Source organism: Rhyacophila brunnea, unplaced genomic scaffold (assembly GCF_057557595.1).
Source record: "Rhyacophila brunnea isolate RB1 unplaced genomic scaffold, BYU_Rbru_1.0 scaffold_13, whole genome shotgun sequence".
Classification (NCBI taxonomy): Eukaryota; Metazoa; Arthropoda; class Insecta; order Trichoptera; family Rhyacophilidae; genus Rhyacophila; species Rhyacophila brunnea.
In genome coordinates, this window is record NW_028232785.1 from 31,290,583 (window position 1) to 31,318,577 (window position 27,995).

General features: G+C 37.3%; 1 protein-coding gene across 2 annotated transcripts in view; it reads right to left on the bottom strand.

Moving 5' to 3' along the window:
* Positions 1–510: 510 nt before the first annotated feature.
* The window catches only part of LOC147077276 (uncharacterized), a 69,459-nt gene continuing 41,974 nt past the window's right edge, over positions 511–27,995 (bottom strand). Inside the window, exons 2-3 of one of the 2 annotated variants that reach the window (XM_085940789.1) lie at positions 2,099–3,632; positions 517–1,864 (exon numbers count right to left, since the gene is read on the bottom strand). In XM_085940789.1, the coding sequence (XP_085796915.1) occupies positions 521–1,303 (783 nt within the window). In that variant the 5' untranslated portion in view covers positions 1,304–1,864; positions 2,099–3,632 and the 3' untranslated portion in view covers positions 517–520. Of the gene's footprint in view, positions 3,633–27,995 lie in introns of both variants that reach the window. The other variant, XM_085940790.1, reaches the window with a different exon arrangement.

The following is a 27,995-nucleotide window of genomic DNA, read 5'->3' on the forward strand; positions in this document are numbered from 1 at the left end:
AGCTTCCATTCCGATTGACGATGCTTGGCAGTATCTGTATTTGAGCCAAACATTGGCCAAACAATTATGTGGTCACTTTTTCCACTAATCCATTGTCAACTATTACTGAGTAGTGTGAGGTCATGAACCCTTCGTCCTGATGCGAGAAGCAGCCGAGTAGGTGGCTGTCCTGCGAGAAGTTTCGAATAGGTTGTACTCCACCGGTGTTGTTTTCCTAAGATGATCTACCACTCGTCCTGGATCCCAAACCGGTGGTTTGGCGGGTCTCGTTTTATGTACCGAAATTGCTTGTAACATAATACTGTGTTGTAATACCACGTTGATGTTGATATCTACAATGAAAGTCGGTTTGCAAAATGTGGCTATGGCTGACTTATGCACCAGGATGGTTATGTACGACAAACCCTCCATGTTGTGCATGTAGCCTAGGTATCTGGCCAATTCCATTGGTTGAGGGCTATTATGATCCATTAGGTTTATGTTACCCATGTCATTTTTTTTTTTTTTGTTCCAAGCTGGTTTATAAGTTTTTAGAGTCGAAGGCCGCCATCTGGAAGTAAGGAGTGCCCTTTCTTCCACCATTCAATTTGATGTTATTTCCACCCCACCCGAAATTATCCATACTTAAAGGGACAGGTCCCGGGTCCTTGGAGGTGGACGGTTGGTCTCCATACTTATTAGTGTCGTATGTAGGTGAGGCATTGTATAAAAAGGTACTATCGCCCTTTTTCATAAGTCCACTCCCCAAAAGCATTGTTTCCAGCTTGGTGCCACTAGTAAGTACTTCCCTTTTGCTGAGTTCAGGTGCGCCAGGACTCGTGAAAGTATGTTTGGTGGGGGAAATATCTATGCCAGTCTGAAGTCCTACACTCGGCTGAAGGCGTCGTGAAACAGCGCGCCACTGTCTGTAACGTCTCGTGACACATACGTTGCAATGACATGTGCTGTTTCGCTTGCGAATAAATCCACCTCGGGAACACCGCATTTTTGAAACAGGGTGGTGGTTGCGGTGTTGATGAGGTGCCATTCGGGAATGAGTTGTCTGCGGGAGAGATGATCTGCCACGCAGTTGTAATTTCTGCGGAAGTATTGTTTGTGCAGTAAACGTAATGTTGGCTCGACTGGTAAATACTAGTATCTGTCGGCATAGGTTTGGGAGGGTGACAGATTTTGTGCCGCCCTCGTTGTTGATGTATGCCACCACTTGGTTGTTGTCTGTCTGCAGAATCAGATCTGATCCTATGATTGATTGTATCTGAGATTGAATTGCAAACATCTCCTTCCTGTTGGAATGCCATGCCATGCTAACTTGTCTTGTTTCCACATACCTGATAATGGGTGTTCATTCAGTTGGGCTCCCAAGCCTGTGCCAGCCGCGTCTGTCGTCAGGAAGTGATTGATGTGTGTCAACTCTGAGGTGCCTATCACCTGGAGCCACCACATGATGTCTTGTTAGGCCTGTGGTGGGGTTGTCGTCTATTGGCGAGAATGGGACCTCGACAATTTTGATGACTGGAGCTTTGTAGCCGTCGGCAATGCAACCTTCCTCGTGGAGGTAGGATGCGAAGTTAAGTCGCCCCAGAAGGGATTGAACATGTGCCTGCCTGAGGGACAAACTGCCTTTTTGTACCTGCGTTGTGTCAAATCTGAGGATCCTTTCGCCTAGGGCTACCACATGATGTGCCGTTGGGCCTGTGGTGGGATTGTCATCAATTAGCGAGGATGGGACCTCGGCCATATTGATGACAGGAGCGTTGTAGTCGTCGGCAATACAACCTTCCTCGTGGAGGTAGGATGTGAAGTTGAGTCGCCCCAGAAGGGATTGGATATATGCCTGTCTGAGGGACCAACTGCCTTTTTGTACCTGCGTTATGCCAAATCTGAGGATCCTATCGCCTAGAGCCATCACATGATGTCCCGTTGGGCCTGTAGTGGGATTGTCATCAATTGGCGAGGATGGGACCTCGGCCATATTGATGACTGGAGCGTTGTAACCGTCGGCAATGCAACCTTCCTCGTGGAGGTAGGATGTGAAGTTGAGTCGCCCCAGAAGGGATTGGATATGTGCTTGTCTGAGGGACCAACTGCCTTTTTGTACCTGCATTAGCAGATGATGACGGAGTGCTACACAATTCTCCGGCGACAGAAACCTCCGCTTGGTGTGTGTGTCCTACGTGATGTCCAGGGACCCTCATTGTTGGCTTGGGTTCAGACAGGATCTTATAATATTTATTAACCACCCTAAAGACTGTAGGAAGGTTATCCTGTATTCCACCTGAACCAAGACTGTTTCTCGGATTGGTTGGCTACTAAGTTCAGCGACCCAATTGGTCAGTGATGCCAACATAATCGAAGCGGTTGGCAGCACGAACGGGAGTCACGTGAATTGTAGGAGCTCCCCATGGTAGGCTAGTCGAACGAATCGACGATGTTGAGAAGCCATTGGTACCTGGAGGGACGCCTGGCTTAGATCTATTATTACTAGCCAGTCTTCTGTTTGTAAGACGGCTGGAACCTCGTAATGGTGAATTAGTTTGAATGGTTTTAGCTGTAGGAACGCTATCAGTTGAAAACAGGGCATAGGGCCCCGTCTTTTTTTTACTTGGCCAGAAACAGGGTTGAGAGAAAAACTGGGGGTTTGACCCGCTTCTTCTAGAACCCCTGAGTTCTTTAAGTCCTCGATCTCGAGAGTGACTTCTGCTGATTGTTGCGTTTTAAAATCTTTCCGTAAAGGTAAAGAAGGACTTAACAATAGTGGTATCCGCACAAAAGGTATGCGGGCTACGGCTATTATTTTTACCAATGTTGGGAGGGGGGGTACACTACGCCATACAGACTCCCTGAAAGTCTCTTAGGCGGTCCCCAATGTTGTTGGTCGTCCAGATGCGGTCACATTCGCTTAGAGTACGGATCCCTGGTGGAGCCCGTACCTCCGATGGAGAACTCCCTTCCCACAGGACGTCGCCCGTTAGGAGTACCCCGGCCGTAATGTAAGTTCGAGGGCCTTCCGGGACTCTAAGCTCGGATAGTGCTCCCGAGTGAAGGTATCCTTCCGGTAAGGATCTGAGTCACGTTCTCGCAAATTTTATTATGTGTTGTCCCCAAAACCCTCTTCGATTTTTTGGTACAGGCTCATCGCTGTTATGATGTTTTGAGGATTAGTCGCCCAATCCACTAACCCTTGCATACCCTTTAAGAAGCTGTCCCGTTGGGAAAACATCGCATTCTGGAGGGCCGCGATGGTCCTCTTCGTCAGATCGTTAGCTGATGACGAGTGGTCGCACCGACGCAACTTGTCATTTAGACCTAACTCTACGACTGTAGGGGCCGCCAAGAATTGTTTTTTGGGCATTGTGCCACTCCTTGCCGGTCCGCCTGCTGAAATAAGGTACGTAACGAGGATACCTCAAACATCAGCATCTTAATCGACGCTCGTACATTGAACTTTTCCTCCTGTAGCAGTTCTGCTTCGCCGTCTGTTGTCCATTGCTTTTAGAATATCCTCCTCACGGTCATTCAGATGTTGCGCCATAATCACTGATCACTTAACGTTCACTTAACTATCACTTAACGTTCGTCCAAGATAATTTTTTTGATAATTAGAAACGTCAAATCATAGGCTACATCTGAATCTGTCAAAAGGCAAATCCACAAAATGTGAAGACAAAAGAATCCTAAATTACATACATAAAAAATTTACGCGCGGGTATGACTAGTAAATAAAAACAGGAACGACCAACGACAAGAAAAAGGAAAATAAATTAGTAGAATATAACCTCACGCGAAGAAGAAAGAGCAAACCCTATCTCAAGGACTTCAAAGTCAAATTCGAATAATGACGTATTATAAATAGGTATTAATTTAGACGGAAAATAGTTGTCAGTATTGTGGCAACACTTTTCTAACATTAACAAATGGATCCTGTCCGTCACGTAACACGTGGCTTCTGGAATATTATACCTTAACATGGATGTAAAGCAAGAATGTGCTGGAGAACACTCCGATATAGAAGGCAAGTCTTTGTCTGACACGCTGACTAGCCATCCAAAAAACCCGGATCCTCGCTTTCATGTAACGCAAGAGAATGCGGACGTTTCAAGTTGCAATTTCGAGGTTAGTTTTAGGAAACTAAATTCCTTTCAATCACTTTAGATTGAGAATAACAATGGTTAGTTTAATATCGTAAACTGTGGCTTTTTTACATACTATGTAGGAACATAAGGTGATATTAAACTTTGTTTCAAAAAATTACATGTTTATACAATTTGACAGCTATGATACATACGTGTGATATAAGTTAGGTTATCTACTAGTTCATGTTAAATATAATTATTATACATCGTTGTATGGATGGACGTTTCGTGAACTGAAACTGGTTTTACTGTGTTGACAACATGTAATAATGCTTCTTTCAGAACCTTATAGCGGAACTCTCTGATAAAACATCTGATAACCAACCAGCTGTCGTCAAGCGCGAGATAATTGAAGATATAACATACCCATTATATGATGATGAATACCCTCAACCGGGTTGTTCTAATTCAGATTACAGGCCAATACAACAGGTACGTTCAATTGTGCGTAGGTATAGTGCCGTTTTCTTCCCTTGATGCCGTCTTATATTGAAGGTTCGAATTTTTAATGCGTCTTTGAAACTTCATAAGGAACTATTATATTATAATTCGGCCATACTTGTTTCGTTTATTAATTGCGGAGTAGATTCGAGTTATTGGCGATTGCTAAAACAAATATTTTGAGACGGTATTGAGTAGGTATATAAATCTTTTGAAAAGGTATATTTAAATATGGTAATTTATATATAACAATAAATTCGAATATAAAGCAATATTGAATGCGATTATCTAAAATTGTGATCAATTGTATGGTGAATCAAATTAATCGCCCGTGAGTCCTTTTTAGGTAGTTAATACAAGGTAAGCCTATTGTCTATAAAAAACTACTTACAGCCTTAAAATACCATTAACAGAAGCAATATCTACGGGAAATGGGGTGAGAATAGACCAATAATTCTATTTTCAAAACTTTTTGTAAACATTTAATGGTGTAAGCCTCAATTTTTTTTAAATCACTACCATGCTGCATGACAACATAAATTTAGGCGTTCCAGCTAAACAGTTTGACATGTCAAAACTGGCGCACTGCACATAAGCATACCGGAATAGTTTTAGTTTTAACGTTTAGTTCACTGTACCAGCAAACTTCGAACCATTTTCTGACCGTCAGAAGTGGTTTGGTCTAAAACGTCAAACCACTTGTCACGATCTGTCAAAGTAATAACTGTCTAGACAGGACCTAACCTAAAAATGATGGTCATTTATTATATTCCGTACCTATGTCATTTTCTCTACATAATATTGCGCTACCTATGAACATTATAATATTTTTAGGATTAAGAAAAATTGATATTTCTCTGAATATATATATCGCGAGATGTTCATATTAATATTTTAGACATTTATACAGTAGGAGTTCAGTAGAATTAGGTTGGTTATTATATCGTAGTAACCGATACCTATTATTCATTAGTAACCATATGCAAACAATAAACCGCTTTTGGTCGTGTTGTCCCATGATTCCTCCCAAATTTTCTATGCATAGAGTTCGATTCGATATCATCACATGTTTGGTTTTTAGTGAGAGGCGGTGGGGGTCGCTACTCGACCGAGAAATTACAACGGAATGGATTGACTCGACTAAATGATTTTACTAAAGTACTCGACTCAATTTGTCTGTTCGAACACGTTTAGTTACTAAATTTCTCGCCACTCGACTAAACTTCTCGCCTGATCCGAACCGGCCTTAACTCATTTAGTGCAAACACCGCGACTGACGCGTTTGGAGTACTTGGCCATTCGATATAATTAACGTGTTATTTAAATGTGGTAATTAAAAGGTCAAGGTCAGCAGTGATTGTGTTCTCATTTAGTCCTTAGAACGCGACGGCACGTTTGTATTAGTTGGCCATTAGATATAATTATCATGACATTTAAATGTGGTAATTAATTAGTAAATAGTAGGTCATCCGTGAATCAATTCAGGGTGTGTCCATGAGCGTAGCGAAACAATCAACCTCATTGACGTGCCTTTTCAATCGTGGCAATTTAAACGAAGCAGTACGCAAACAAGAAGCAAAACGCAACAGTATCTTCAAGGGCAGTATAGTGCTTTGAATGGTGTCCAATAATGCAACAAAAATACTGATTGGACATTTATGGTCGCGTAAGGCCCTCCTCCCACGGCGCACCTGAAATCTGACAGAACTGGTTTGTGAAGGAACTCATAAACTGGCCAATGTGATGCTTCGCACACGACGCTACTGAAACCACTTGAAATAATAATCACATAACCTCAAACTGTCAAACTGAACCATCAGCTGTTTTGTACAAAAACCGACAACACGCACGCTGCTGCGTTTATTCGAATAGAATTAGGTTATTTCAATTTTGCTTATCTTGTACTTTTTACGTTTTGGGTTGTCAATGATTTTTATAGCATGACACATGTTCGCAGTGCGGCCAATTTTGGTAAGAAAATATGATTTTTCACCGAATCTAATGATGTTGGTACCACTGTTTTACGGTGACTGGAAACTTCAGAGACCGCGCGACTAGCATGTCGCGTCTCTTCGCGACCGTTTTGAAGCTGAGAGATTCCAGTCTCGCCGTCAGCGAGCCGCAATTGAAATACATTAGCTAGATACTGGCTGGAATTTTAGTTTCAGTTCCATCAGACTTCAATTGCGCCGTGGGAGGATGGCCTAAGAGTTTGCATTATATTTTTGTATATGCTCACATGACAGCTAGTTGGGGTTGACATTAGATTTTCCAACCTGGAAATGAATATATCTGCCAATGGTTTAGATAACCGGAATCGTTTCACAAACGCCTCGTCTGTCATTTCGAATGGATTCGTCCGGTTACCAAATCTTAACTACAAAATTTCAGCGTGAATCATTTCCATTTTGGGTACGTGTAAAATAACCTAAAAATGGTAATGTCTTTATCATATTATTTAATCAGTAATTATTAGTTATCGCTGAATTCTTAAAACGATTGATTGTTGTACGTAGATGATTAATCCTTAAAGAAGCTACTTACTTAAATATTTACCTCATAATAGTGTTATTACAATAGTCAGTAGGTTCCTACGAGAATGTGAACGGAATTTCCGATGTATTTTACAAACCTAATATTAATAAAATATGTATGTTTGTGTATAACAAAACACGATACATACTTTATTGCGAATTTAAATACAAAACAACACTTCCAACGGTAATGTGTAAAAGACAAAAAACAATAAATAAAGAGCCTTTCGACGTTACGTTCCAACATTTAATCTGTCAAAACTAGCGCCTCAACCTTCGAAGCTTATGAAGCTCAAAAGCCTCCGCCACTTTCAGACGCGGTATTCAAAATCTAATTAGAAATTAAATTTCTTATACATTCTAATCACTTTCTCATACAATGACTTCGATACTGCTTCGTTTAAAAATTGCCCTTCTAGGTGGTCATAGTCCAGAAACTTGGCATTCTTTATGTTGGTTGATTTTTTTATATTGTTAGTGTAAATGTTTTGATTGCTTTATGTTTGTATTTTATTTCTTGACAGACTCCGCTCGTAAACCGCGACATGGATTGTATGATAGCACCTGATATCTTTGAGAGACAATCTGCACAGTTATTTGGTGAAATTGAAGTGCAAGAAATGGACATCGAAAAGGAAATAGCCCTGACTTCTGCGAAACAAGTCCGTCTGAGGTTACACAGAGTTTCATTTTTCGATAGAAATTTTGTTTGCAACGTGTGTTGTAATTTTTTTTCATCGGCGCACATTTTAAACTACCATAAACGTATGCACGATGCGTCGCTGACTTTCGATGAAGTGGCTTTTCCATGCGACCAAAGCAGTCACTTGTATGAAAAGTTTGATGCGTCGACGTTTGCAAGTGATTCACAGGTAACTCATATAATATACATGCTCATTTGATTATTGTTGTTAAGTATATAATGTATTATATATTGTCATCTGAAACGTATGCTTCTATATATAGAAATAATATGCTTCTATATATGTTTTATTTTTAATCATAATAGGTATCATCCAGTGGCGAAGGATGTACATAGACTGCTAATATGCAACATAAATAGTACACACAAAACTTTGTCAGTCATACATATTTGTTTTCATTAGATTAAAGAGACCATAATTTACTGATGTGTTGGTTAGTTTTTAAAATTCAACAAAACCCCGCGAAACCAAGCCATAATAAATAATATTCCAAAATTATTCGTCTATCTAGAACATATCTAAAATTATATTATTAAATCATACAGATCTTTGGATATTTTGTAGATCGAAGAATATTTTTTATTAGTCATGGTTTGGTATAGGCAAGGCTGTATGAACTTTAAAGCCATCTGTAAAATGTACTCCTAATTCAACTAAAACAAATAAGTATAACCGAAAGAGTGTGCACTATTTCGTCGGATCGTTCATAAAATTAGAATTTCGTTCGGTGATTATACATTCACCTGCCAAATAAAGTCAACCATTGGCGACCAATTACTGAAGAAAGATCTCTGGTAAACCTTTTCTGGCTTATCGTAATGATGATACTGTTACTTAATATTTATAATGTTATTTACAGAAGCGTAAAAACAGTCTGATGAATATTAAGTATGAGAATAATGATGAGGCTGTTTTCATTAAAGAAGAATTAGTTGAGAATGCAATTCATCAAATCAATGATAAATTAACTCAACCTGGCTGCTCGTATCTACAATACAAGCCATTAGACCAGGTATGTTTAAAAACAAATGTGGTTTTTTTAAAGTCCGATAGGCCGAAGTCAAATTCTCGGCGCCCAATTCGGACTACTTGTATTAAAGCACTATTGGTCGTATAGTACGTTGGGTTGTGGGTTGTTGGGTTCTAATGCTTTGAATGCTGCTGGTTTTTTAGCATAAAACAGTGACTTCTCGAAACCTCACAGGAAATAATCCAGAGATGTCCGAATGTACGAATCGCACAATCCTGTATGCTAATAATTGACATGTCGATTTCTCAAAATCAATTTATCTCAAAATCTTGATTCAAATAAAGCGATAGTTGCGGTAGCTGTATGGCACTTCGTGTTAAAATCACTGTTCTTTAGAATGATTCCATATTTAAAATAAAGTAATAATCATGACTCGACAAGGATATCCATTGACCTTAACGTGAGCTTTGTCACCAATTTTGAAGAACTGTGCAACGACGCCACCAGCGTGTAAACCGCACCAAATGATGCATTTTTGTGAATGTAATAAATTATAGGAAGTCTTCTGGATTGGTATTTTTCCGTGTAGTTTAAGTAGTTATTAGTAGTTTAAGTGCCAAATTTCGAATGAAGTCGATAGTATAGAGTGGCTTAAAGGCATTTAGAAAAAAAGTTTTAATTTGCGTAAATCGACAATAAATTTGCTAAGTAAATACGGATACTTAATTAGCATTGCTCCAGCGTGGTTCTATTCATAAAGATTTGCTGGGCGAGGTATACTGATTGGGTATGGTCACATGCTGTAGCTTAAAGTTTAGAAGGATCTTAATTTGCTACATACGAGGGTGGGTCAATAATTCCTTAGAAAAAAGCATTAAAACAGTTTTTATTTTTGTATTTTTTTTTTATTTCTCAACATAATCTCCTTGGAGCTCAATACACTTGGTTAGACGTTTCTCAATTTTTTTTAAACCGTCAGAAAAATAAGTTTTCGGAAGGTCCTCAAAATAAGCATTTGTCCGATCGATGACTTCTTCATTTGAAAAAAAACGTTGTCCACTTAGCCATTTTTTTAAGTTTGGGAAAAGGAAAAAGTCACTGGGGGCTAAATCTGGCGAATACGGTGGGTGGTCGACCAATTCGAACTTCAATTCTTCAATTTTAGCCATTGATCGTAAACATGTGTGAACACGGGCATTGTCCATGAAAGAGGATTTTTTTCCTGTTTAAATGAGGCCATTTTTCTTCAATTTCGTTTTTTAGCTGGTCCAATAAAGATGCATAATAATCCCCTGTTATTGTTTTTCCTTTTTCCAAATAGTCAACGAAAATAATTTCACGTGCATCCCAAAATACAGTAGCCATAACCTTACCAGCTGATTTTACGGTTTTCGCCTTCTTTGGACATGGTTTGTCTTCGCAATCCACTGCTTTGACTGTTCTTTCGTCTCGGGAGTATAGTGGTGTATCCATGTTTCATCTACAGTCACAAAGTGACGAAAAAATTCATCCGGATTGCGTTGCATGAGCGACAACAGGGCTTTAGAGGCCACCACCCTATTGCGTTTATTGTCGACTGTGAGCAAACGCGGCACCCATCTTGCAGAAATATTTTTCATGCCCAATTTGTCATGTAAAATAGAAATGACGCTACCTTTTGAGATCCCTGTAACCTCAATTATCTCACTCAACTTTAATCTTCGGTCACTTAACACCATATCGCACCCCTAGTTTTAAAGTATGACAAGTCAAAAAACAGCATTCTGAGATAATTGGATTCAAAGATTCAAACCCTCTCAACTAAATCTAAAAATGTATGTACCAAACTGATTTTCTTGCTCGATGTGTATCAGGGCTTGTATTTTTGTATGAGATTATTATTATATTGAAAAATTATACAGAACACATATTTTTGGTAGTTTTTTTGAAATGTCATAGTCTAAAATTGGACTATTTTGATAAATTTTGAAATAACCCATCATGCACACAATACAAACTTATATGAAACAACATAAAATCTCTTCAATATATTATGCATATCAAGTAAAATAATTAACGGAATAGTTATTTGAAGTTTTTATTTCAAAATAAAATAACTGGAACAGGTAAACCATCACATACCTACCGAATTTTTAAAATATATAATTGTATAAGATTATGATTACCTAATCAAGATTCTTGCACATTACGTAATGAAAATTATTATATAATTTAGAATTAATCAGAGTAATTTCCATAACTCTCTTCGTGAACCAAGTCATTTCTTGCCACTTGAGTACTATTAGCGACTTTCAAATTATTGCAAAAATTGTGGTACGTCATCGGTATCATTTTTTTTTTTGCATATAGTTAAAAGATCTTGCCTTTTCTGCATGGTTATTCCTAGTGGCTCATTATAAGCTTTCTGTAAAATTATCATATTCATGTGAACCGGACGACCCGTCATGCGATGCCTTATATTAATTTCCTCGTAGGAAGAATCAATAAAATTGGTTTTAATGAAAAAACTATACGGTGATTCCTTTTTCAAATGCATGACTTTGATTGCTTGCCATGTTACCTTCGTACTTCGGTAGTTATAACATAATTTTATTCCAGCTCATCGGACAGCAATTTCAGGTCAAATATATTATCAGTTGCCATTGCATTAACTCTATAAGGTTCACCATTCTTTTCAGCCATGGCTATAATGGGTATCTATATTGAGCTGGTATGAATACTGGAGCACATTTAGCATTCTCTTTTTTTCTTTTTCAATGAGTGAATGCATCGCAATCCACTGATCTTGGGTGTGACCCATCAAATATTTTTGCTTTATAGACTTCACATTTTCTGTTTCCAATGATAAATACAACGCAACTAAATATTTATTCTTATTCTGTCCAGCACAGTTATCGGACCAAAAATGCACATTCTTATTTAGATTTTTTTTCAAGTATTGGTATGTAAATACAACTACCAATTTCATTAGAACCTCGTTTAGCAGTCACTTCGTTCCAGATACAACAAAACCCTTTTTCTCAGCAATATCAAAAGATGGTGAAATATGTTGCAAGTTTCCTGGTGTAATAGAAGTTTGAGACTTCACCACAGGGTTATGAGAGAACTGCTTGCAAATCGAAACATGACATTATCATAATATTATCTGGATCAGGGATAGCTCCATTTTTCACGTCATTTTTTTCTCCTCTCGTGCTTTTTCTTTATTTGGGATATGACATTGAACGAAATTAATTGTTTTGCTTTTTGTGTATCATTTAAATTTGTATATGCTCTGCTGACCATTGATCTTTTTTTGACTGAAAGCGCCCAATATTAAATTCTGTATTAAAGACCGTAGAATACTGAGATAACTTCACGAAAGGTCGATCATTTTGTTGACACTTTCCTTTGTATAGCCTATAGTGTTGCTAAATTTAAAGAGCCATCAATAAATTGTCTGGTAGTTAGTCTGGTGTAAGCGTCGTGGGTCATAGGTTCAAATCCTGGGTCTGGCAAGTACACATATTGTTTTTCAATTTGTGTATGAGTCAGATTATGGACCTAATAGGTTGAGCAAGTGGCTGACATCCATATCTCGAAAAAAAACAAAAATCTATTAATACAAACCACACCGTGGAGGCACATATTATGATCTTATTAGATCGGACATGGTTGAATGTTTGAGCTCTCAGGAAGTGGGATTCTACCTGAGGAATGCAATTGATGTGATCTCTAACATATTGTTTTAATTCGGTATCGATTTTCTTATAGTTTTCATGTGTTCCACTGAGATCCTTTTCTATAATTCCATCACTGTTTGTTTTATTTATTATTGTATTTATCAACAAAGTACTGTTCAATTTTCAGAATGGCTAGTCAACAGTGTGACCACAACACAAGTTTTATTTACTTTGTCCATTCCTGACCTATGATAATTCAAGATGTCATAGTCTTAAACTCGCTAAAATTTTGAATCCTAATTTAAGACCATAACAACTCAAAATAGCATAGTCTTTAAATATCACACAATACTATTTATAAAAATGATAGACTATTCTTTCTGTCCTGTATTTCCGTAGAATTTATTTAGACTTGTGATAGTCTTTGACCAGATAAATAATGATATTTTCAACCTTTCTGCATTATTAACTCAAAATGTCAGTTTTTTGACTTGTAATAGTTTAAAACTAGGGGTGCGATATCGTGGATTTTATTGATCATTTCTGGTGTAGTCACCTCTACAGGACGTCCTGAGCGTGGTTCATCCTTTGTTGATGTACGACCACGTTTAAATTCATTTAACCAGTTATAAATAGTTGCAAGTGAAGGAACAGATATGCCGTGAACTAAATCCAACTCATTTTTTATTTCCTTTGCTGTTAACCCTTTTATATTAAAATGTTTAATAACAGCTCTAAACTCAATTTTCTCCATTTTCCATTTTTCCATTTTCCACAAGCAAATTTTTTTTTTAAATGTACGAAAAACACACAACAACCCGACCAATCTGATTGAAACTTCGCAGAATACTGAATCGGTAGTGCCGCTGCATGAAAACAAACCGCTTACAGTACTAGTCGCGCCACTTGTCGGCTTTTCTAAGGACTTATTGACCCACCCTCGTATTTTATCCGTCTTATACGCAGCGTAAATGAAAACTGCCATTCTTAGTGGTATTGGATGCATTGTCCCATGGGCGGCGCGCTTCTGTATGCGGCCTTTGTGTAGCTGACGTCTGTAAGGCTCCCCTTTTCTTGGTGGCGCCGGTCCGACACCTGCGGACGTAGTCGTCTGCTTGTTTTCGTTGCTTCTTCCAGACATATAGTCGTCCGATCGCCCTGTTGGTCTCTTCCGCTCCGGGGTAACCTGCTTTAGGGTCGTTATGGTACGCCTTTGTGACTGCCCGCTGCTGCGAGCGTGGTACTTTTATCAGGCGTCTGTCTTTAACTACTCGATATAGGGCGCCGTCGTGCATTGTAGTGCGATCGTCACTCTGGGTGTCGTCTCTTGGAGTGGGTCTTTCGGTGAGCATTTCGGCCAACTCCGAAACGTCTCGTTGCTTGTGTACTATGCCAGTCGCCAAGTCTGGTAACTCCAGCACTAAAGCCATGGAGGTTGGATCTGTTGTGTGTCCCTCTGGTATGCTTATACGTCCATGTCTATGTCTTGCGACGGTTCCGGTTCTGAGATAAAGCGTCCAGTAGTTGATTATCTTTCCCTTGACAGTGGGTAATTGTGAAAAAAAACTCTGATAATAAGATCGCCTATCGGGTTAGTATCGTTCTTTGGTCTTTCGCTTTTTAGAGCCAAGTGAGCCTCTTATTATCAATACATAAAAATGATACTATAATACTTTGGGTTTTGAGAGCCCTAGCGTAAATTGGTAGGTTGTATGAAACAGTCATTGAAGTGATTCCTATCTTCGCCAACGTAGATATTTCTTTAAAATATGTCAAATGGTCTCTAGCATAAGACCTGAATTTGCTTAAGGTCATTTTTTAAAAGATTTCGTGTCTATCCAAAGACAATACTTTTTTAGTGGACCTACTAAAACACATTAGGTGCAGTTAGGGAATCGTGCCGTAACTTCGTCTATATAAAAAAATAGTGATTTATTGTATTATTTAGAATGAAAAGGGTATTAATTCAATATAAATAAAAATAAACACTATCTTTGTGCATTAATTAAGATCTATAAGACTTCATATTGGTGGATATTTTGGTGGCAAAATGACTTTCTCTTAAAAAACCCAGGCGAAGTTAGGTTGCGTTCCATTGCAGATAGGCAACCGCTGGCGTATAAAATGATGTGTCGATCGCCGTCGTCCCTATCTTGGAAGAGGACAGTCCCCATTCCGTGTACGCTGGCGTCCGTCTGTAGGGAGAATCGTCGGCTTAAGTCGGGGCGGGCTTGTTGTAGTGGTTTCCGCAGCTCTATTATGCTTTGCATAAAGGCTGTCGCGGCTTTCGTCCACCGGAACTTCTTTGATGTTGTGATGTGATTTTCAGCATTTGGAACGCAGTTTTGGATGCGAAAGGCTCTAAAGTAACAAACTGATTCACACGCAACTTATTAACCATAGAAAGTAGTGCATTTATTTGAGGTAATTGAGTATGTAGGGTATCACCTAGATTGGACTCCATAGACGCCAATTTTGTCTATTAACTAATCCGTTTAGTCAAAGATTATTTTTACAATTTGGAATCGGTGCTCGATCGTCACTCTATTCATGGTTGCCTGTCTAAATACTGTTCATAAATGTCAAAAAGTATGCGCAGTATCACAGCTCGGTTTGACAGTAAACCCTTTCGTAAGTTCTAAGCAAACAAAAAAAATAGTTGTAAAATCACAACAAACAAAAAGGTAACTGACATTTAATGCAAATCACACCAAGTAGTCATGAAACTAGCAATATTTCTCCTGACATAAAATTTGAAGTCTCCCATGTGCTTTGTTATAAATTATTAATACTATAAAAACAAATACCATCTTTAATGAGTGTAGTCTTGTGCTGTGGTTAAAGATTCATCTCTAAAGTAAGATATTCTCGGTTCACTTCTCCTTGCATGCAGCGTATATTTTTAGTGTGGATAAGTGATTGGACCCCTTAACCTAATCTGTTGCAGACTAGACAAATAAAAGTTAATGGAAATTTGTGTTCAAATAACTCTTTATCGTTAAACAACCAATAATTTATAGACGAAAGCAAAGTTTGCCGCAAAAGTGGGCAAGCCAAACGTTATTAATCTATTTGCACATCAATAATAGAGATAATATTTTTAACAATCATGTTCCAAATTCACGATATATTGAAACCAACAGTAAAGGTGTCTATCTACTGGGAATTATTTTCTCCCATACGGAATAGTACCTGTCGTTAATAATCTATTAAATCATGTGGAATTCTGATGTATGAAATATTAAAATACTGTCAATGATCGAGGTTGCTTGATGAAATTTGAATATAATTTTCTAGCTTTGCCTTTCAGCATGGCAGGCACTGTGCACACTCTCCGACGACACACTAAAACAGAACACGATATAATTATTGTTCTCTATGATGATGTATACACACATATAAGTGCATTGCTTTGACCCACTTATGGATCATTCCGTAACAATATTTCACTTTCACTTCGCTCTTTACCAATGTCTGAAAGTGCTGAAAAACAAAAGCGTCAAAAAAACAAATTGAACACTATAACTCATAATTGATAATATTGATATTGATTATTACGATTTTTCTAGGTTTCTACCAAGGGATATTTCACGAGGCATCACGATACAGATGAGAGTCAACAATCCTCAGACGATGGCATCCAGGATATAACGATACAGTATTCAGAAGTGACGATAGATGAGAGTAACATTAAACACGAAATCTTAGAACGTGATGCTCCGAAGGAAATTCGACTTATTCTTAGAAGAGTAATCCATTTCTCCCGTTATTTGATTTGCTGCATTTGTTACGCAGTTTACGGATGCGGAAATGCTCTAAAAACTCACAAAATGGTACACATAGACGTGATTCCTGATCAAAATCAAAGCACATTAGTCTCGCAACATAGTAATGTCAAAGTACATTCAAAGACAATTACTGATGAAAAACCTTATAAATGCAATGAATGTCCATATAGATCCTCGACATCTGGTCATCTTAAAAGTCATAAAATGACGCATACCGGAGAAAAACCTTATAAATGCAATGTATGTTCATATAGATGCTCGACATCTGGTTACCTTAAAACACATAAAATGACACATACTGGTGAAACACCTTATAAATGCAATGTATGTTCATATAGATGCTCGACATCTGGTTACCTTAAAACACATAAAATTACACATACTGGTGAAACACCTTATAAATGCAATGTATGTTCATATAGATCCTCGACATCTAGTTATCTTAAAACACATAAAATGACACATACTGGTGAAAAACCTTATAAATGCAATGTATGTTCATATAGATGCTCGACATCTGGTTATCTTAAAACACATAAAATGACACATACTGGTGAAAAACCTTACAAATGCAATGAATGTCCCTATAGATCCTCGACAACTGGTCCTCTTAAAAGACATAATATGACACATACTGGTGAAAAACCGTATAAATGCAATGAATGTCCATATAGATCCTCGACATCTGGTCATCTTAAAAGTCATAAAATGACACATACAGGTGAAAAACCTTATAAATGCAATGTATGTTCATATAGATGCATAACATCTCGTCATCTTAAAAGACATAAAATGACACATACTGGTGAAAAACCTTATAAATGCAATGTATGTTCATATGGATGCTCGACATCTAGTTATCTTAAAACACATAAAATGACACATACTGGTGAAAAACCTTATAAATGCAATGTATGATCATATAGATGCTCGACATCTGGTTACCTTAAAACACATAAAATGACACATACTGGTGAAAAACCTTATAAATGCAATGTATGTTCATATAGATGCTCGCAACTTGGTAATCTTAAAAAACATGAAATGAGACATATTGGTGAATAACCTTTTTAGTACAATATTATTCATATTATGTCGGTGATACTTTTCGCATTCCTAAATAGTATCTTCAAGTGACCTACCTCACATTGTGTCTGCGTAAAGTGTTCAACCCATGCGTGCTACCAACGCTCACGTAAGTATCTGTAACGTGAACTCTTAATGTAAGGTAAAATTAAAAAAAAAAATTGGATAGCTTGCGCAACTAGACATGAAAAGGTGCTTCTTGGGCACAACGGTTAAAGATTGCAAGAAAAGCTAATGGATAAGGAAACAGACAAAAATACGCGATGTAATCGAGCTCGCTAAGCAGATGAAATGGTAATAGACTAGAGATGTCTATCAGTGAGTGGACAACCGCTGGACACCCTTAAGCCAGCTGGATTCATAATGTTTGGAAGATGCACGTGACAGCAAAAAAACTAGGGACCGAGAAGTCTGGAGGTAGCTTTACTGGGTTTCGAGAAAAAACTTCAACAAGCTTCCAGCCAAATGGATTCTAGCTTCTTAGAAAGTAGTTTAATACCATATATCTATAGAGTGCACACTGGAGACCTACGAAATGTTGGTTTGGCTTGGAATTATGCTAAAAGACTTCAGAGCGACATGTAGTCTTGAGGGCGCATTTTTGTGTCTAGCTAACAAGGGAAAACAATTTAAAAATAATGAATTATGTCAATTACATATCGGAATTTCTTTTAATGTGTTTACTGTCAATCAATGGTGGAACTGCATTGTAATATTGATTTAATAAATCGCAAAATTATAAGTACTTATTTTGCTTTCACTTTTTAATAAATCTGGACCGGCTTCGTCTGCTTCAGAAATACATTATCAACTTTTGAATTGTCTTTCTGAGGCGGAAGTTGATGAAGCACAAAAATATTTGCGTTTTATTAAATTAACCAATAATATATATAGGAATATTATATAATAAAATTTTAGGTACTCGTACATTATCGGGAGTAACACTTTTTTTTCTAGATGCCTTTGTGGATACCTCGCATTTACTATCGAGGTTTATTAAGGACTTTGGCACGCAAACTATTCTACTTGATGCTAGTCAAATGAAAATTGTGCCGGCTGAGAGAAAATGCCTTATTGAAAACTATTCTTCTACCCGTTTTGGCTATTGCTAATTTGAATTCGACCAGGGCCTATGAAGTCGCCTTGCAAAAACCCTGTTAAATTCTTTGTAGCGCAAGGCGGTGGTGATGCTGATGAATATTTTGTCGTATTCATTGGGAACTGAGGACTGCAATTTGTAGCCGAGTTTTTTTCCCGTTGTAAAAGAAATGTCGCATAGGACTGTTATTCTGAGGTTATACTTATCCTATCTTATTTGATTGCATTCTCTGGATCTGAAAGGCATGAATCATCGTTACATGTCTGCGTTTATTGTTTTTATCCTTCTTATTACATCAATACAGGAATGAAAAAGTGCATCTCGTTTGTCATGGACTTTGGTAGGTCTCGAATGTCCGCATCTGGCATTTGTAATAAAAATTTCAGGTCTTGCCACTCCTTGCTAAAACTTTGACAATCCAGCAGTAAATGTAGGACGTCCTGGTCGCTTGGACACTTTCCATCAGATGGTATTTTAAACCGGTTCAGATATTCTCGCATGAGTCCGTGACCTGTTAGAATCTGAGTCATCTCAAAACACAGCCCCTTATGTACCCTGACGTCTCGTGCTGCTGGAATCGAAGGTAAAAACTTTCGGGTCAACCCCCTTTCGATGAGTTTATATATCGTGAGTTCCATTCGTTTTTCACCATATCTGAAATTGTAATTTTCGCGTAGCTCAGAGGAAATTTGTCATAAGCTATCGCGGTCTTGGGTTCAGATGCACCATGTCGAGCCAATTTGTCGGCTCTTTCATTTCCTTATATCCCGGTGTGTCCCCTTATCCACTTGAAGTGCACCTCGGGGTGGCGCCGTCTCAGTATTGCGGACTCGCTGTGAATAGAAAAGGCAATCGGATTAGTAGACAAGGGATCTCCAATTTATTGCTTGGATTTAGCTTTTCGAGTCCGAATAAATACAAATAGTATGGTTTTCGGTGAGCTTTCGTTGTATTGGCTCTGAGCCTGCCCACTCCAGAGCGCGTTGGATGGCATAGAGTTCGGCCTGCATTACCGTACAGTAGCTAGCAAGGCGGTACTTACAAGCCGCTATCTCACCGCCATTAATGTATGCCACAAACCCTGCACCAGTACCGCCATCAATTTTACTACCATCCGTGAAAATTGGCATGTTATTGCATACGTTGCTTTCCAACGTTGCTGGATAAGAAACTACTTCAGAAAATAGTCTAGCCGGATGTGGCAGCCTTCTATAGTCCACCGGTTTTTCGTAAAGCCTATCGTCTGGCAGAAAATCTGCGAGGCCCTCCTCTTCCTTAGCTCTGTAAGTGAGAGCGACTTGTTTTAAACGTAAATCTAGAGGCATACGGCCTGCTAGAGCTTGCATTGAATTTAGTGAAGCCGTGCGGTAAGCTCTGCATATTCGTATCGCTAGTGCACGCTGACCGTATTGAGTTTTGTTGCTATGTTTTTCCGTTGTAGCTTCATGCCATATGCTGGCCGCATACGTGATCATAGGCTCAATGGGACACTTGTAGAGAATTCTAAGAAGATACACCCCATGTGGGTTTGGCCATTCTTGCTAGTTTGAGCGAAGTCACCGCTGCTCTTTTGCAGATGCTGTCCGCGTGCTTCGACCAATTTAGGTTGTCATCGATTACTACCTACCCCTAAAAGTTTAAAATCCCTAGAAAAAGATAGAGGTTGCCCATTCATCACCAGCGAAGACGTAGAGACGCGCCTCCTAGTAAAGAATAAGGCCTTCATTTTCTCCACGGAGAAAGATAGTTTGACCTTCCTTCCCCAGGCCTCGACGCTCTCCAACACGCTGTTAGTCATGGTTTCTAGAGAACCAAGTTCTTTGGATTCTACAATCAGCAAAGGCCTGTGCGTGTACACCTTCAGGAAACGGCATAGAGAGAAGATCGTCGAGTACTATATTCCACAGGACAGGGCCGCAAGACGAACCTTGTATGCATCCCTTTGATGTCTCTTTGGAAGAAGATGCTTCAGCATATTCAACGAAAACTCCTCGGTCAGACAGATAGTTTCTGATGCGCCTGAAAATGTTAGCGGGACAATTTTTAGATTTCTACTGTTGAAGAAGATATGGCCACCATGCGTTGTCAAATGCGCCTTTGATATTAACTGATACCGCCACTACGAGCTGACCATCGCTGCATGAAACGCGTCTTCAGTACTCTTTTGAGAAGTGAAACCGTACTGGTATTCGCTGAGCAGGTGTTTAGTCCGAAGTTTCCAGGAATCTCGATTAATAAATAATTTTTCGACTACTTTGCCGAACACGGGCAGCTATCCGATGGGCCGATATGAAGAGACATTAGCGTAGTCGTCCATTCCCGGTTTCAGAATAACCATCACTTTAGCTACAATCCAGATTTTCAAAAAACGACCAATTCGCAAACAAGCATTATAAAGAGCGACAACTATGCTAGGAACAGTTAAGAATGAATTGAGACAGATATCCGCCGTGAAGCTGTCGTGTCCCGGAGCTTTAGCTGCATTGAACAGCCTTATTGTTCTTTCGAAGTTTTCGTCGTCATCTTCCTTTGAAGGAATCGAGGCGGCATTTCGGATCAATGTCTGTTGTTCCGTTTCGAAAAAAACGATTAAAACCAAATAAGTTTCCCTTTTTCTTTATTTATATATAAAATATAATACACATTGTCACTAAATACAGTTTTTAGCCAAGGTATCGTCATACTCAGCAGGTTGGTACCTTCCACTTTTCAAAGGACTACAAATCATTCTCATTCAACTCATTTAAAACAAAAACTTCCGTCGGCTGACATTTTATTTAGACAGAACCAAGTCCAATCTCTGTGGACACAACTATTATTACCATAACAAGGCAAACTCTTAATAATTAAGAGGAGCGTGCATAGAACATTAAATAACAACAATATTTTACAGGTATAAACGAAAATACGATGACAGTTGCACAATTTGCTGTATTTATTGACGTCACACGTATAACGATTAAATTATGTCTTTACCTACCAGCGCATCTATTCTATACACACGACTGATATCCGCCGCTATCGGCACCTATCGAGGGTAGTTTTTAATTTTTTTGTATCGAAGTATTAGGACTTATTGTAACAATTCAAGAAATCGGATGTAATTGTTACAATACGTGCTATGTTTTAACAGCACCTCTCTGTATTAAATTGCATAGCGGGATAGACAGTTTTAACTGTTTAGAAAGCTAACTTATTGTAATTGTTACAAAACGTGCTTATACATCGATATGAAAATGAAAAATTACGCTCGATAGCAATCTTGTGTACAGAATAGATTTGAAAAGGCACCTAGCGCAAAAATACGAAGCTTGCACACATTAAAAATTTTATAAAAAACGATGTTTTTTTTTTTAAATAAATATAAAAAGTATTAAAACTATGCATTTGCCAAAAATCTCTAAAGGCCAACATAGAAAACCTTATAAACTTAATTTTAATAATACCTTAATACGAGTATTACCAACCTAATAATAAGATGGGGACCTTTGACAAATTCACATTATATAACAATTGTAAGTTTACTTTAGACTTAAAATATAAAATAGTTATTTTTCAATGTTTTCAGATACATATTTATTAATTAATACTGTTAAAATTGTAAATTATCAAAAAAAATGTCTATCGCCTTAAACCTTGTGAAACCAAACCATAATAGAATAAACTTTGCCAAAGAATACTCATCTATCTATAAATTATCTAAAATTATGCCATTTAATCATACATACAATAAGATATTTTATAGGTAGTATAATATTTTTATCAATTATATTTTGGTTTGGGCAGGGCATAAATACGAGTATTTAAAAAAATTAACAAACATGTGTGATATCTAATTCAACGAAAACAAATAAATTAAATGAAAAAGTGTGCACAATATTGTCGGATCGCCCAAACAAAACTATTTGCGTCGGCTTATAGCGTCGTAGGTCCAGGTTCAAATCTTGAATTTCGTTGTTTTTCGATTTGTGTAGGGGCAGAGTATGGACTTAATAGGTTGAGCAAGTGGCTGACATCCGTTTCACGTAAAAACAAAATCTGTTGGAGGCCCATGTGTTCCTATTAGGATTGGATATGGGTTAAAAAAAACAACTAGCTTACGGTAGTGGAGTTTGATACACTTCAATTTTTGTCACTAAGACCTAACGTCCACTTACACAAATCCCAAATACACCAAACAACAAACGAAATTTCTCAGAGCAAGTGGGTTTGAATTATTTAAAAATGTATTTAGCACAAGGACAATAATTATTATTGCATGGTTAAAAATAATATTACATAGGGTTACATAATATAATGTCGCACCGGATGACCCAATGAACAATACCGAGCGAGACTGATAATACGACCAAGATTGACAACCAGACCAAGGAGCCAGCCTCAATAGCATAAAAGGTCAGTGACTGGCATCCTAGACATACCCGCCCCTCCCAGCATCCGAATCTTTCCTTCACGGTTTACAGTTCACTAAAAAGCACAGCTAGTGTCCATTATTTTAGTGTCTTTTACAGACAATTTGCATGCGTATAAGAATTTAAAAGTAATGGCTTTTCACCGGAATGGGTCTTTTCATGTAATTTCATCTTATTAAAAATAGCCTTTTCACTAGAATGATTCCTTTTATGCAATTTCATGCTACCAATTCTAATCCTTGGGTAATTATTACATAAATCACATTTAAATAGCTTATCACCAAAATGAGTCATTCTGTGTTTTTTCATAACACCTGACTATATATGATTTGAGAGATATGATGATGAGATTTTTGAATCACATTTCAATGGTTTTTCACTAGAATGTGTCTTTTTATGCAATTTTATGTTACCAGATTTGATGCACGAGTAATTATAATTTAAGTAGCTTTTCACCATTTTGAGTCTCTTTGTGCATTTTCATGCTACCAAACGTCGTGCATAAAAAAAGAATATATCACATTTAGACGGCTATTCGCCAGAATGACTCATTTCGTGTCTTTTTATGTTATCTTACAGTCTGCATGAGTAATTGCAATTATCACATTTAAATGGTTTATCACAAGAATGAGTCATTTTGTGTATTTTCATGTAAACTGATCGTTTGCATGAATAGTTGCACTTATCACTTTTAAATGGCTTTTACCAGAATGAGTCATTGTGTGTCTTTTTATTTTACCTGACTGTCTGCATGAGTAATTGCACTTATCACATTTAAATGGCTTTTCACCAGAATGTGTCATTTTGTGTGATTTCAAGTGACTTAATTGTCTGCATGAGTAATTACACTTATCACATTTAAAAGGTTTTTCACTGGAATGGGTCATTTTATGCAATTTCACGTGACTAGACGTTGTACATGAGTAATTGCATATATCACATTTAAATGGCTTTTCACCAGAATGAGTCATTTTATGTGTTTTTATGCCACCAGACGTCGTGCATGAATAATTGCACTTATCACATTTAAATGGTTTTACACCAGAATGAGTCATTTTGTGTGTTTTCATGCCACCAGACTGTCTGCATGAGTAGTTGCATATATCACAGTTAAGTGGCTTTTCACCAGAATGACTCATTTTGTGTGTTTTCATGTTACCTGAAAATCTGCATGAGTAATTGCAATTATCGCACTTAAATAGTTTTTCATTAGAATAAGTCATTTTGAGTGATTTCACGACATGACCAGGACGAAATCTTGAAAAATGACCATCGTCACTTTTAACCAGCTTTGCAACGGAATCTATAGTTTTCGCTATTGTGGTTTTGTGTATCGCTTTGTGAAGCAACATTAGGTCGAACGATGAAAAAAAATCAAAACAGATACTGCACACAAAATTTTGTTTATGAAACGATTTTTTTTCCAGTAGTATAACAGCCACTAATAATTCTGTGTTTACCATATTATTCGATTGAAAAATATCACGCGTACTGCGACAGGGGACATCTTTGTACCTTTCAATATATTCTTTGAGTTCTTTCTTGATGTCTTGTTCCTCAATTTGTAGGTATTCGCTAGTCGCTTGTGCTTCAGCCACGTCCCAGGACGATAAGAGACTCGCAACATTGGCCGGGACAGTGCTTCTAGCGATAATCTAAAAAAGACATTTTTTTAAAGTATTAATAATTTTAAATTATGAGACTTTCAAATAACAGTTCATTATAAGAAAGAGATATAAGTAATAAGCAAAAGAGGTAAGTAAGAGAGTAACTGAGCAGTTTTTTTATATGAAAAAAATGTAAAATGTAGATAGTTTTAAAGAATTCTATTAAAAAGGTTTAAATATTACAATGAGAAAATCTATCTTTCACTGTGTTTCTAAACGAATGCATATCTTTTATTCTTTGAATATATTATTTTTGCTTATTTTCAAAATTTTCAAAAAGGTCGTGGGGGCATTTTAACTTTACTTCTTTTATGGATTTCTTATAACTGAACGGTTTTCCATTTTCACTGTCTATCAGAATTATTACTACTAGCTCCACCAAGTTTTTTTTCTTAATTAAGGAAGGCATGTTTGTTAGTACCAATTAAATTGTTTGTTACTGTATTACTTAGCTTGTTTCTTTACACACAAAATGACACCAGAATTGCCGCGATCAGATGAGGCATTCTTTTGCTATAGTGGTCTCAAGCATTGTAAATCGATTAAAATCAGAAGTTCGCGGGGCGGCTTCCTCCGCCGCCTGATGAAGTGAGTGCGATAATATTACATGTCACGCATAAAGCATTAGGAGCGATATGTTCAATTATTTTATTTACGTTAAACATAAATTCTTGAAGAGTATTTGCCTATTATTTTTTTAATACAATACGATCTGTCCTTTATGCACGAGTTTCGTCGGTTCCGTTTGCGCATCGATTGGCAAAATACCACTGGTAAAAATGTTTTTAAAATTTGTAGAAAAAAGGTATGGCTATGTCGTCATTATTTTTTAATAGTGTATATAAGTACTTATATTATTATTTGTATCACTTTTTTATTTTATTTTTATTATTATATGAGGTAATATTTTTTTCTCTTCAACATAAAACATTCGCGTGCCATAAGTTTACCATCAGTGCCATAAAATAATGAATAGTCACAGTGGGGTCGCAGGAGAGGTAAGACCACTCGTTCTCGGCAAGTTTCCGAATACTTAAGCTTGTACTTGAGTCGGCGTTTCGCGGAATGTTCGATCGATTAAAACCGACTGTGGTACTGGGTGGTGTAAATTGGTAAGTATATAATCTTTGTTTTTACTTTGATTTTTTGAGTCCCGACATTAATTCAATTTAAATTAAGCAAAGTTTTAAAAAGGTTGACACAATCATAATTATTAATAGATACTTCATCATTTTATAAAACGCGTTTTCTATCAGAAACAAATTAGTTATTGTCATTTAACACTTTCTATAAACCTACTCGATATAAGTGAGAGCGTGACTATGGTGTGGGACTTTATGTATTTATGAAAATCCAAAATAAGGTTCTCGTTGATCTCATGTATACCCATATCTAATCTATTGTCTGCTAGTTTGCAGCTGTCTTGAAAATGGGATTGGTTTGATTTTGATAGATGGGGTACATCATAATTACTAGGTACACTAACATTAACACCTTCCGCAAACGTAATGTATAGCTCAATGCTACAAATTACATTTTTTGGAAATCGATGTTACCACCGTTTTTTCCATGCAGAAATAGTTTGACTTTGATAACTTATGAATAACAGGAATGTATAATTATAACAAAAACACTGATAGGTTTTAAAGTTGATTTGCTATTTTTTATAATAATTCCATACGAAACGAGAAAGACCTTATATTATAATTATGTTGTTTTGCAGACAATCGGGGATCTAATTTTGACAGCTGAACAGTGGGATCACTCGTTTGAGAAATGCTTGTAAGTACATAAAGATATTATGCTCAGGCTTTGTATCGTAAAATGGCGCTGATACTGTTCACAATATTATGTATGGATGAAATATCGAAAGTAATTTTTAAGTACGCACAAGTAGGTATAAACTGTTAAAATTCATTGAAATAGAATCGTTCAAAATATTCTGCGGAATGACGAAACCACAGACTTACTATGTCGCCATGCCAGAATGTGACGTGAGAATAATGTCATCGAAGCATTATTCTGCTACCTACAAACAATAATTATGACAAAAGTACTTTCTGAAAGAATCGGTCGATCGGTCATCATCAGGGACAGACATCACATTCAAATACTGTAGGTCAATGCACCCACTCACACTAAACCAGATAAATAGCTTAGTGAAATAGTTGTACGAAGCGTGTATAACCGAGACGAGGATAATATGTACATACCTATGGAAATTTTGTCAAAAAGCAGTGATAAGATCCATAGCCAAACGAAGAAAATATCGCATAATATACAATTACCTGCTGTACTGGTCCGTTATCGGAATGCGAACATCCAGGTGTTCGATCTTCATCATGGAATGGGTGTTTTGCGTCTGCAACGAACTCGCGTTTAACGTCAACCAGCTGGAGGTCAATCTCCGGATTAATTTCAGCGAGACGCGTTGCCGGAATCTGAAAGAGACGTTATACATTTTTGTAATCATAGAAAAACACAATTTTGCTATTTTATAACAATACTTATATACTTGGGGTAGGTAGCTGTCTAAATGTAGGTCAAAAGGTTTTTGAAAGAAAGTTTGAAATCCTCGTATGTTCGTAAGAATTTGTAAAAAATATAAACTTATCGTATGTATTCTGCCAAATAATTATAAAAAATCACAGGAAAAGACTAATTAATAAATAAAAACTAACCTCAAAATCGCAACTGAAATCTTCTGTGTTCTCCTGCTTTATATAGGTGCGCGTGTCAGGGTTGTTTTGATGGCTAGTCGTTACATCAAACTTGTCTTCCGTACCAGATTGGTCTCCATCACATTCTCGCTTGACTTCCATGTTTGCGTATCAACAATCGTATGCAATGTGCTAGAGACAACTTGACAACTTTCTGTTCTGTTGTACATAAGTGTTACCGAAAAACAGTTAATAATATTCCATGTAACATTTATCTGAAAAACAAGAATGTACATATGGTAATGTCAAGAACACCGATTAAACGTAGAACTTTTATCGTAACTAAAATGTATGTCCTGCCGCTGGAGATTAGCAGAGAGAGGAGCCGTCACGAAAAAGATATCGTCAATGTTGCTATCATAGGAGAAAAAGAAAAAAAAAACAATTGGATTAATTTGTTATTATATACTGAGATGCGCTGTTCTCGTTATGATGGAGGAAATGCTGACGATCATTTTCATACTTTGTTTTGTTTAGACAACAAAATACTTAAACCTATTATTAAATTGTGTCACCATGTTAAGTGCGTATTTTCATTATAGGTAGTGCACCCGGAAATACTTTTCAGTATGTCGGCAACACTATTCTAACATTACCTTGAAAGGATCCTGTCTGTCACGTAACACGTTGCTTCTGGAATATATACACTTAACATGGATGTAAAGCAAGAATGTGATGGAGAACACTCCGATATAGAAGAAAAGCCTTTGTTTGATACGCTGACGACCCGTCCAATCAACTCGGACCCTTGCACTCATGTTACGCAAGAGAATGCGGAC